Below are 12,841 nucleotides of genomic sequence, written 5' to 3'. Positions count from 1 at the left end.
CCGCGCCGCCCAGCTCCCGCGTCCCCGTCCGAACTCGGAGACCGGCCTCGGGCCCGAGCCGGCGGCCAGGGTCCGCTCGCGGTCACTTCCGACGGGAGAGCGGCGGCCGTAAAGCGCGGCCGCAGCTGCTGCAAAGCGTTTACGACAGCGCCCAGGCCGCACGACGGCCGGCAACCGCCGCGCCCCGCCCCGCCCCGCGCCCGCCCCGCGCCCGCCCCGCACCCCTGGGTTTCTGCAGCCCGGCCGGCGGCCGTCGTCCCCCGGCCGCCCGTGCTCGGCCCACGGCCCGCGGAGGCGGCGTGGGGCGGCCGCAGCCCGGAGGGGAGGGCCGGCGCCGGCGCCTCCCGGCCGCCATCATCCCGGCGTGCACCGCGGCGGCGGGCGAGCCGGCGGCCATGTTGCGGTAGTTTGTTGTTTTCTTCCTGCGGCGGAGCAGGGCCGGAGCGGCCCGGACCCGCGGCCTCCCTCGGCCCTCCCCAGACCTGGCCCACCGTCCGCCGGCCGCCGTCCCCGGCCGCGCGTCCCCCGGCCCCGGCCGGCCCGGCGGCGCCCCAGCGGGCTCGGTGGGGCGAGGCTGAAGCCGGGCCCAGCGAGCACCATGGCGGCCGCCCTGGGAGCGGGCGGAGGAGCCGGCGCCGGAGGTACGTGAGGCCGCCCGCGGGAGGCCGGGGCCGGACTGCGGGGGCCGGGCGCCAGCCCGCCCGGGGTCCCCGCGGCCCCGGCCCCCTCCCCTCAGGCCCCCGTCCCCGCGCCCCCGCGCCCCGATCGCGGTTGTCCGCGAGCTCGGCGTCCCCCCGTCTTCGAGTCCGCACAAAGCAGAGGCCTCCGTGAGCGCCCTGCCCCGGGTCGCGCGTGCCGCTGGGGGCGGGCGGGGGTGGTCGCCGAGGGCGGGGTCGCGCGGACACGTTCAGGTCGGTTCGGATCCGCGCACGGAAACACGGCGGGACAGTCACGTGTGCCAGGGAGCCGCGGCGCCGCGTCTCGCGAAGGACGGACCCTCCAAAACGTCGCCTGGGCCGACGCGCCCGTTTCGTGTTCCGTTATCGGCGAGTTTCGAGATGCGAACGGGACACAAAGGGGCAGACGCCGGCGCGGTCCCCCCGGGCACTTGCTCGGGGTCTGCGGCCGTGAGCGGCTCGCACGGGGCCCCGCACTCACACTTCGGGTGCAGTCGCCTTCGGGTGAAATCCCGTTTTGTCGACTGACGGTTGTTTGCTACGGAGAAGTACTTGAGAGTGACTTTCCTGATTATTCGGAAAAGCTGACGCGGGAGACCCGTAGGTGGCCAGGCGCGGACGGACTAGGGGTGCGAGGGGAGCCCCCGCCGACGCCGGCCGCCTTGGTGGGGTCCCCGGGGACGCCGCGGCCAGGTCCGGCCCCCGTACCGGTGCGGGCACCGCGACACGGACGGCGGCGTAGGGACGAGCGCAGAGACGTCGCCTTCGGAATGTGACCTGGTGCAAGTCGCTTTTCTGCCAGATGATCTGCGAGTTAGAGCTGAGCCTTTCCAGTTAAACCGAAAATACGGGCTTTGCCTTCCTCACTTGCTTACTTTCGGGGGTCAAAGTGGTGGGGTGTTTGTTTTTAGGGGGGGAGCGTCGTTCTCAGAGTGTCGTCGGGGCACTCCTGGGTCAAAACTCCCTGTTTTCACGGATAACACTACCGTTACTTGCCTGCTTCGCGCTCTCACTGGTGTCCGGCGGCTGCGTGACACGCGAGGACATCATTACACAGCTGGCTAGTGGAATGTGCGCTTGCATGTCTCTTCGAGTTTCTCATTTTTAACGTCTAACGCAGTAAATGTCGGTGAATGTAATCCACACACACAGAAGCTTTTTGGTGTCTTCGATAAGTTGGGAGTCCAGAAAGTTTGAGAATTGCTGTTTTAGGGGATTCTGCAGGCTTCACCCTGGATGCTTTGGAGTTTCCAGGCTGCTCACCGAGGTGCAGGCTCTGCCGGAGGTGGCCGTGCTGTCGCCTGTCCCTTCTGCGGCTGGCCCTCAGCCCTGCCCAGCGAGCCCCAGCGGGTCCCGGAGGCTTTCCTCCAGTGGTGGTCCTGTCCCACGTGTGCCCAGCTCCGGCCTCTGTGGCTCCCGTGTTTCCTTCAGCACATTTGTCGTAGTTTGTGATGTTACTTAGCCCCATGAGGACAGGAATGCTGCCTGCCATTTATTCCAGGTTCCTGGCAGATAGTAAATACAGCAAATAATTGACACGTGGACGAATTAAAGAATGAGATGTTTTCTTTATGAATCCCTTTATGCCGCCGGTCCCCAACCTTTCCGGCATCTGGGACCAGCGCTCCTATGAGAATCTAACACCTGACGATCTGAGGCGGAGCTGAGGCGGTGATGCCAGCGCTGGGGAGCGGCTGCAGATACAGATGAAGCTTTGCTCGCTCGCTGGCTGGCTGCTCACTTTCTGCCTTGAGGCCCGGTTCCTGTCCCTGACCCCGGGCTTGGGGACCCCTGCTTTGCGCCCTTTCCTGTGCATATGTAAATTGCACATTGACAGTCGTGTGGCGTCTTGTGGCAGGCATGGCGCCGCGTGGTATTCTGCAGTTGTCTTCTGCACGGAGGAGCAGGTCCTGGGGATCTTCCCGTGGCAGGCAGCGTTGGTATGGCCGCACCGCTGATCGCCTCACCATGTTCCTGATGGGGACTTCATTTATTCATTTTTCTTCACTCCTGCGGAAAATGTACACTAAACATTTATGCTAGGCAAGGCAAATATTGGTATGCTTAAGCAAATATTTCTGGAAGGTAGATACCTCAAGAAGCGGAAATACTATGTAACAAGGTACATATACTTAACATTTTGATGGCCACTGTCAAGTTGTCCTCAAAAAGACAGGTACCACTTTATCCTCCCATTAGTAATGTATGAAAGTACCCCAATTCCCAGACACTTTCTAAGGATTTTTAAAGTTTGTTATAATCTTGAGACAGAAAAATAGCCTCAGTGTTGTAAATTATATAGCCTTCCACCTCTAGTGAAATTAGGTGTCTTTTCATATTCTGTATTTAGTTTTCTGCCTGCTTATATCAGTTGTCTTTTTTTTAATTGGGGTGATTGGTCTTTTTCTCATTATTTTAAAGACTTCTTTGTATGTTAGGATTATTGTCCTCTCTCTTTTATAAGTGCGTTTTAATATTTTATACTCCTGTGCTTTAAATTTAGCTTTTATTCCGTATGGCATTTGATTTTGGGTATGATGTGAATTTGGGGCTTTTAACAGTTCCAATATGATTTATTGTGTTCTCTATCTTCCTAATATATTAAATTCCCATTCATAATTAAAACAATTATTGCTTCATCGTATGTGTGTGTATTAAACAGCGTGTTCTTTTTTAGAAATTACTTGATTAGTCCTGTGCTTTTTTTTTTTTAAATGAACTTCAGAATCTCTATTCATGTTCTATAAAGAATTCTACTGAAAATTTTATTAGAACTGCATTTGGTTTATTAACATAATTTTGGGATGATCGATATTTTTACAATATGGGCTCTGTCATCCAGGAATAAGAATGTCTCCATCAAGCTCTTTTTTGGCCGTCAGTCATCTGTTTGGTGAACACCTACTCTGTGCTCCTCACTCACCTCTGAGATTGGATGCATAGTGAATAGACCAGACAGATTCCTACTCCTACGGGACTTGCTTTAGTAAAATTTTCTTTATATAGTTCTTTCTCGTTAGTTTTATTCCTTAATATTTTATGTTTGTTGTAATTATGGATTGCATAGTTTTTTTTTATCCTATTCTTAAGTTTGTTACTGATGAATAAGAAAAGTTTATTTTATTTTTGTAATTGGATTATATACAATTGGCCTATTGGAACTTACTGGAACTTTGTTCTAATAGTTTGGTGCTTTAGATTTCCTAGTTAGATCTGCACTCTTCTATTCCAGCAATTATACCTCTTTTTTTTTTTCTAGTACTTCTCGTCCTAGAAGTATTCATTGTCAAGCCCTCCAACATAATGTTGAATAATATGGGTGATGGCAGGCATCTTTGTCTTATCTTGTACTGATAAGTGACTTTTCTGTTCTGCCATTGAGTACGGTATTTGCTATAGATTTCTGATAGTTATTTTTTTGTTTACTGAAGAAAGTTTTTTTGAATTGGATCTTTAATTTTTTATCATATACTTTTTCTGCATCTGTTGAGGTGATCTGTGAGGCCCCTTCTTTAATCTCTCAGTGTAAGGTAACATGTCGATGGATTTCCAATGTTGAACCAACCTTGCACCCTTGGATGGATCCAAAATCTTGTTTCGCGTGTTTTATTTTTTACTATATTGTTGATTTCGTTTTAGGATTTAATTTTGGTCATAGAGAGGTTGGCTTATACTTTTCTTCCTTTATATTTGTGCGTGCACATGTGCTATCCTGTTTTTTATGTTAAGGGTGGCTTCCTAGCGTGAATCGTGAAGTTTTCTGGAACAGTGTAAAAATTCCTTTATTAAATGTTGGAGGAATTCTTGTCTGCAGAGCCTTTGAGTCTGGTGCCTCTTTAAGATACTTTTCCTTCTATCATTATTGCCCTACTATTTAAATTCACCGGTCAATTTTGATGACTTTCTGGAAAACTGATTATGTTATATATTTTCAAATTTATTAATATAAAGTTGAGTGCTTCACCTTCTAAAAATGGGTGTGTCGAAGGTAAATTTTTTGAGAGCCATGCATGTCTGAACAAATTCTTGCTTTATTTTCTTAGTTGAGTGATGATTTGTCGGGTTTGGAATTCTAGATGTGAATGCATTTTCCTTAGATTTTCGGTGGTATTGCCATGTTGTGTTCTGGCTTCTAGTTCTGCTCTTGAGAAGTATGATGACATTCCGATTCCTTATCATTTGTATGTGGCCTTTTCCTTCTCCAATCTTCTAAAATGCCCTAGCATAGGTCTTTTTGTACTTACCGTGCTGTGCATTTGGTGGACACTTTAGTCTGGAAATATGTATCCTTCAGTTCTGGGAAATTTTCTTAATATTATGTTTCTACCTTCTATTTTTTGTTTTACCTTCGGACACATGTATTGGATTTTAATCCTTCGTTTATATATATATATATATAAATAAAGTGGTGACACAGTTCCTTGAGGTTCTTTGGAAGTATAGGTCCTTTGGTAGTTCACAGAGTAAGTAAAGGATTAGGACGTGGAAGGCTGGAGAAGGACAGAAGTCAGTGGCTCTGTGACAGGGGGGACGGGGCTAGGCCTCCCACTGCTTGGGAGGCCTCCTTCTAGACAGGCTCTGCGGCTGCCACGCCCTCTTAATCTTTTCTTATAGATACAGCACTTTTGTTCCTGTTGGTCAACTGCTGTTTATCTTTAGCTGATTTAGGTTTGGCTGAGTGTAGGTGCGCTGTTTTAGTTCATTTGATAGTCTCCCCTCTTTTTTTGAGAGCAGATAGAACTCCTACAATATAATTCTGTTTTTAAAATGTTGATAACTAGGTCAATTAAGAAAAAAACAGAACAAGAAAGATGATTCAAAGAGAGCATGTGTCTTGTAGCCATCAGATTATAACCTGTACTTCAGAGTGATTCTGCCTGCGTGATTTTCAGTTGGTTCCATGAATGAGTGATCCGCGTTGAACATCCAGGATCTTATGGTTGCTCTTTAATATTTTGATATAGGAAATCAGAGGGTGTGTAAACTACAGTTGTTTCCTGAATAAATTCAAGAGCACTGTACTTGGCGGACCTGAGTTTAAAATCTGGTTTTGCTGTTTACTAACTTTGGTTAGCCTTAGTTTTCACATCTGTGAAAGGGGGATTTGGGGATGGATTAAATGGGAAAATAATGTAAAATGCTAGCCTGTCGAAGTGACGTGAAGCCCGTGTTGGGTTCTTCAGCGGCGCCGGGCTCACGGGGGTTTTATCGGCCTCGATGCGGTCGGGAGAAGAGCCGTGCCGTGCATTCCCGCTGTGAAGGGCCTTCGATGCTTCTCAGCGGCCCCTGTGAAGGCTGGAGGTGCGGCGCTCAGCAAAACCTTTTCTGGCATCTCAGCCTGTTGCTAGGGCCCGGCCAGGAGCCCTTGGGACTCTGAAGACTGGGGAGGCTCCCGTGGGCCGTCTCAGCCAGCAGCGCCGGGCGTGTTGACTTTCGATGGTCTTGAGACTCAGGAAGCCGCCACGCACTGTGGCAGCTCCTACGAGTCCAGATGCGACGCGTGGCTTTCAGGAGCTCCCCTGACCTCTCTGAGAACCTCGCATGTGCCTTGCGTGTGTGCCCTGCCTCTGCTGCCTGAGGATGACCGTGATGATAGTTGTGACTCTCGCCTCCTGGGAGTGCGTTGCCTTGTGGACCCTAACTCGGGCACACAGGGAGGGAGCCTCTGGGGAGCGCAGCGCTGCGGAGGGCCCGGTCAGCCCTGCTGTTGCTTAGTCTGTGGGAGGGACGAACAGATTGGGGAGAGGACTTTTTCCCTGTCTTTGACATTTCTTCCCGTGAACTTCTCCACTCAGCAGCTGATCTTTGGCATTCTAGAAAGTTTAACTTGTTGAAAAGAAGGTCTAGATTCTTGGGAAAAATGGTGTCGTTTCCTCTTGATTCTAAGTCATAATGGTGACACCCAGTTGGCCGAGCTCGGGCTGCCCAGGATGATAGGGCAATCGAGGCTCTAGCTGTGATGACAGCTGTGGTGGGAGGAGAGCCCCGCCCTCCCTCAGGACTTGACCCTGTTTTATCCCCCCCACCCCCCGCCCCCCTGCACAGGAAGAGGAAGTTGGTTGCAGGACAGGAAGACAGATGACCTTGTGCACTGCACTGCGCGAACACGAAGGCTGTGTTAGGGGCCCAGATAAGAGATTTTAAACAGCGACTACAAGCTTTTTCAAACAACATGATACAGGGGCTCTTTCTGGAAATTTTGCTTGGTGACTCAGAATTTGATAGTTTTACCGTAGGGCTAATACGCTCACTTTCAAAGTTCTTGAACATGATCCCGATTCTTTTTTCTAGTTGCTGTTTAAATAAAAGGCTGGATTTTCTCACCTGTAAAATACGGGTTGTTGACTCTGTTACTGATTCAGAATATATGAGAACGGTGTTCAGGCAAAAGAAAGAAGGTTTGGACCTTTAGACTAGAGCAGAGATTGGCAAACTTTGTAAAGGGCCAAAGAGTAAATATTTCAGGCTCTGCAGATCACGAGGCTTCTGTTGCAATGACTCTGCTTTGCCCCTGTAGCTTGAATGCTGCTGCAGACAGTATGTCACTGAGTTGGCATACAGTGTTCCAGTAAACGTTATTTACATAAACAGGCAGCAGTCAAATTCGGACAAAAACAGGTGGCCCGAGGACTGTACTTTGCTGACCGTTGGACCAGTTGCTAGAACCCTGTTCCAAGCTAATATGCTGTAAAGATTCCAATCCAAGTTCCGGGTTCCTGTGAGAATGCGAAATAGAAGAATTACAGCTACCCGATGGGCTCGCTTGTTAGACTAGGACTTCTAGTGCCAGTGTAGCCTGGAAGGACAGTCTCCAGGCGAGGGGCCTGGCCACTCTTGTCCCTGGGAGCTCCTCTTCCCCCAGCCTTCAGGGATGTGCTGCCTTTCCTTTACAACTTGGGACCATTGGGGACACATTGTGTTCTCTCGGTTCTGCTCAGTATGACAGATATTGCCTCTGTGCCGAAGGAGAGCAGACGGGATAGGGTTGCAGAGAGTACGAGCATAGAAACGGGTCCAGGGCTCTTCGTTCTTAGGATTTTGAGCCATGGTTTTTTCATGCCCATTTCGTGTCCCATGTTCCGGGGCAGAAAGTGTGTTCTTGCTGTCTGCCTCATTAGGTGTGGTCTTCACTTAACATACCTTGTCCAAGAACAGAGTTGCCCACGGTCACAAGCATTCCTGACTCCTTTGGGGAATTGTGTGTTTTCCCATTTCCGTCTGCTGCTGTAGCATTATGTCACCGCATTACTTTTTAAATTTCCCCGTTTCTTTGGTGTCAGGTGATTCATAGAGGTGATTAAATAGAGGCCTCCACTTCTTGCCTTTCAGCCACAAACTTTCCCTCCTCACTCCCGCGAATTTACACGCGAGCTCGGCTTCCCGCCTCTCCTCCTCTGAGAGACCTCCCTCAGTATGATTCCTGCTGTGCTTCACTCTGCCGGATGCTTTTCCTTTCGGTGCAGACAGCTGCACGTGGTCGCCTCGCTCCCGCGTTAAAACACCAAACACACAGCCTTTCTGTTTCATAGACAGCCCTTCCAAGCAGCTGTTCGATCTCTGTACCTTCCTGGCCAGAGCTTCTGGAGAGAGCAGTCTGCACCTGCACGTTCTGGGGCATGATGCTGCGGGCCCGCTCACACCCGCCTCATTCTCCATCTCCTTCACCCTCCTGCTCTGTTTTCCTGTAAAGACCTGAAGTTAGATTACACGTGTGTGTAGGGGTTATTGTTTGTCTCACTCTAACCTACTCAAGGGTGGAGGTTTTTGTTATCACCCTTGTATGCTGAGCGTTTGGAACGATGCCTGGCATTCATTAGATGCACAAGAAAGGATTGTCAAACAAGTGAACGATACAGGTTTCGCGACCTCAGTTCTAGTTAGAGTTTTTGTGTGACTTGCACTTTCTTATTTTGGAATTATCTTATAGCCAGTTTCCTTGGACAGGTTTTGGGTTCCATTCACAGTTTGTCTTTCGGGGGCACACAATTTAGTCAACTACAGAGAGTCATTTATTTTTACAGAGAGTCACAACACATTTCTTCTGCTTTTGTTTATCTGTGAATGCCTAGTTCACCTTTCTGATAGTTTTGCTGGGTATAGAATTGCTTTTTTGAGCACTTTGTGCCTCTGACTGTCATTGTTTCTGGAGAGTCAGCTGTTAATCTTGCTGCAGTTTCCTATTCAGGTTTTCTCCTCGTCTGAGACGTCGTGACTGTGACATGTGTGTGTGTGAATCTCTGTGTTTATTCTACCTGGAGTTTGTTGAGCTTTTTGCACGTATAGATTAATAGATACCAATAAATTTGGGAAGTTTTCAGCTATAATTAAAATATTTTTTCCCCTGCTTCTTTTTCTCCTTATTTTCTGGTCTCCGATTACACATATATTGCTGTTCTTAGCGGTGTCTCACATTTCTCTGAAGCTGTGTTCAGTTTTCATTTTTTTTTTTTTTTTAAATATTAGATCATCTCTTTTGGTCTGTTTCCAAGCTTACAGATCCTGCTGTCGGTCAGTTGGCGCTCCTCTCTGACTTTTTCATGTCATTGTTTTTTAATGCCAGCATTTCTTTTCGTTCGTGTTTTTTCAGATTGTCTGTTTGATGCAGTGTTGTCGTCACGACTTCATTTAGTTCTTTAATCATGATTTCTTTAAAATTTGTCTTTTTCTGTTAAATCTGACACCTGGCCCTCTCACAGGCGGTTTCTGCTGCCTGCTTTTTTCCTGCTGGGTTACGGGTTATACTTTCCTCTTTCTTTGCATGTCGTGTAATTTTTTTGTTGGAAGTTGGACATTTTGGATAATGTATCATCTCCGGTTGCTGGTCTCCCCCTGTCCCCTTGGCTTATTATTGTTGTTTGCTTGCTCGTTTGGGTAGGTTGTTTGAGAAGTCTGTCCCTATCCTCTCCCGCCCCCAGCACTGCGAAGCTTCTGATGTCAGTCGTCAGGGGCTACAGCCTCGGCCTGCCCAGTCACCCTGGGTTGGTGGGCTTTGGCAGGGCTCTTTCTGTCTCTCTGCCCACACCTTTCACAATACTCTGGGGTCTTTCCATTTCTCCCTAGCACACCAGGTAGCCTGGAGTTCAGTCTTTGTCTCCAGTGACTCTTCCATTCATCTCTCTCCAAGACCCTCACCTTTTTGAGAGCACCTTGGGCTTCAGTTCCAGAGTTTTGGAGCTCTCTGTCGTTCTAAGGCTTGCTCTCCCCTTGGGCATGCTCTTGTGCTGTGGGTGGGGACAGTGGGTACTTGTCTGTGACACTCTCTCTTGAGGAGCTGAGTGCCTGGGCGGCGGGGGCAGAGGGAGCTTGGGCAGCAGCCCTAGGTCTTGGCTTGCTTCTCAAGGTGTGAAACCCCCAGGCCAGTAGTGTCCGTGCCACAGTGGGGCCCCTGCCTGTCACTCGCCCTCACGCAGAACTTGGGCTCCACACCAGGCCGTTGGGCAGGGTGAGGTGTGCAGAGAGGCCTGTGTTCTGGAGGCCTCGTGCTGCTGCGCTGGGGGGTGTGTGGTGGGGTGTCGGTTCCGTGCAGAACACGGGTCTCTGCAGGTGTTCTTACCAGATCTGAGTGAATTTCTTAAGTGTTTTGTATTTGCTCTATGTTTTTAGAACCAATTCTGGAGACTTTAAACAGTTGTTTTATTAAGAATAACTTGTTTAGTTTTGCAGAGAGTGGCAGGCGGGCCCTCATGGCTCTTGTGTTGGAAGTTGAGCTCCTCAGGGACACTGGGTCCCCCGTGTCTCCCGCCCGGGCTCGTAGAAAGCCCTGTCCTTCCTGCCACCACTGGTGTATTGCCCTCTCAGAACTTCACTGGTTCATTACAGCTCTAGGCTGGAGAAATTGCCGGGGCGTCACTGGTGTTTATGTCACCTGGCTCCCCTAGGCGGCCTCTCCTGGGGGGTGTCTGTGCTGCTGCTTCTCAAGCCTCTTTGCTCTGTGCGCATCTAACGTGAAAAACTTTAATTCCAGTTCTTTGATTTTCCTAGTAACAAAAGTAGTTTTAAAGATGAGATACAGAAGGTGCTGTGTGTGTGAAATACACACTCGATGTGGGAAAAGCGTAAAATATCTTATTAATATTTCTTGTGTTGATTACATGCTGTAATACTTTTTTGGATATACCTGTTTAAATAAAATGTGTTTTAAAATTTCACTTGTTAAACTCTCATGTTTGTTTTAACATTTTAAGTGTGGCAACTGGGGAATTTCGAAATTTAGCTTGGCCCTTGAACAACACGGGTTTGAGCTGCGTGGCTCCACTTACGTGCAGATTGTTTTCGGTAAACGTACCGTCGGTGCTCTGTATCCCCGGGTTTCGTGTCCACGGATTCAGCCAACTGTGGGTGGAAACAGTGTTTTCGATCTGCCGCGAGGAGCCCGCAGGCGCGGAGTTAGCGGAGGGTTACCGTGTGCGTCATTCTCGGCCGTGCGTATCAGGGACTTGAGCGGCTGAGGGTTTCGGTGTCGGGGGGTCCTGGAACCCATCCCCCACGGAGACCAAGGGATGGCGGTGTAATAATCAAAAGTTATGCGTGGGTTTTTGACTGCGTGGTGAGGTGTCGGTGCCCCCACCCCTACGGTGTTCAGGGGTCACCTGTGTATGCGTGGTTTGGGTCATTTCCGTCACTCAGCAATTCTCTGCATCCCCTGCTTCCCTGCGGTTAGGTCTTTGTTCCCCATGATGCATTTGGAGTATCAAGATTACAGAGAGTGTTATAAAAGCTGAAGTTTTAGCAAATCGGCAGTTTTTTCCTTTTACACAGTTGTAGTCAAGATAAACGCAAATCATTTTGTAAAAGTATTTTATAATTTCTGATTTAAGAAAACTTCTATTAGTGATTTTTCATGCCTAATAATGTTTAATAAGTTGATTTTCTTTGAGTAGCTTTGTTCTTAAAATTTTTTCATTATTAAAAATGGGTAAAGTATTTATAATTGTTACACAGGAAACTTGTATTTTATAATGTCCTATCGGGAACCTGCAAAAAAAAAAAAAAAAAAATCGTTTAGCGTCTGTCGGTGATGCATCAGCGTCTTTTGATTGCCGAGACTGACCCTCCGTGTCTCCCTCACAGACGACGACTTCGACCAGTTCGACAAGCCCGGCGCGGAGCGGTCGTGGAGGAGGAGAGCTGCCGACGAGGACTGGGACAGGTACGGCCGCGCGGCCGAGCGCGGGGCTGCGGCGCTCCCGGGGGCTCCCGCTCCGGGCCGGGTGTGCTGCTGGCAGGGCAGGTTGGGGGGCGCACAGCCCCAGAGCCCCTGTGGCTCCATCCCCCCCGCGTTTCTGCCACGGCGGTATGTGTGACACGGTGTCTCACTGTATTTTGGATTTGCGTTTCTCTGATTACTAGTGAATATGGAAATAGATCTGTGTAGGAGCGTGCACGCACACACACGCACACGCGCACACACGCACACGCGCACACACGCACACTCCGAAAGTATAAGAAAAGTGACGGTCTGCTGAGGCTTTCGATTTTAATATGAGGAAACCTGTTCCCCGTCACTTCAAAACATAAACAGGCTGACGGGAAAATGGTCTACGACTGCTGTGACTTGCATGTCGCAGTAAGATAAGCCCCTTAGTTGCCGCGATTTGCTCGTGCGTCCGCGACAGCATCGGGCTCTCAGCGTTCTAGTTCTCGGGTGTGACGGGCGTCGGTGGCCTGGCAGGGCTTTTCCTTTCCGACGTCCCTAGTGAATGACACTGGGCATCTGTTCCTCCTTCATCACAGACTTTCAGAAGTAGGAGAAAGCATAGATATTATTTATAGTTTATTGTTTTACTGATCACTGCACAGGTCCAAAACAATAAGATCTCATATCGAGGTGAAAAACTAAGAGGTCTAGTGAGAGCTGCCTCCTGTATCATAGCCTCTCATACTTAAAGGACCCGTGTTACCTATATATTTGAAAATAAGTTCTCGTTATTAATAAAGAAAAAGGAAAGTATGGCAAACAACATGAAAATACCCAAGCCCTAAAGTCCTGGGAAGCTATCCCAGAGATCTATAAACTTTCCAGTGTAACGGGGATAATACATGGCAGGTCTTTTTTTCTCCCCAGTGAACTTGAAGATGACTTACTTGGAGAAGATTTGCTCTCTGGCAAAAAGGTAAGAAATATAGGCCTTCCTGAAACTAAACGTTAGTCATTTAATTGCATT

At 49.2% G+C, this 12,841-nt stretch overlaps 1 protein-coding gene across 1 annotated transcript in view; it reads left to right on the top strand.

Moving 5' to 3' along the window:
- Positions 1-321: 321 nt before the first annotated feature.
- RBM33 (RNA binding motif protein 33) overlaps positions 322-12,841 on the top strand; it is a 96,164-nt gene continuing 83,644 nt past the window's right edge. The window contains 3 exon segments of the mRNA XM_039837281.1: positions 322-641; positions 11,748-11,826; positions 12,742-12,790. Coding sequence (XP_039693215.1) covers positions 599-641; positions 11,748-11,826; positions 12,742-12,790 — 171 coding nt within the window. The 5' untranslated portion in view covers positions 322-598.

This window comes from Pteropus medius, unplaced genomic scaffold (assembly GCF_902729225.1).
Source record: "Pteropus medius unplaced genomic scaffold, Ma_sr-lr_union100, whole genome shotgun sequence".
In the NCBI taxonomy this organism is placed as follows: domain Eukaryota; kingdom Metazoa; phylum Chordata; class Mammalia; order Chiroptera; family Pteropodidae; genus Pteropus; species Pteropus medius.
The sequence above is the reverse complement of the archived record's forward strand: the minus strand, read 5'-3'. Positions and strand labels throughout refer to the sequence as shown.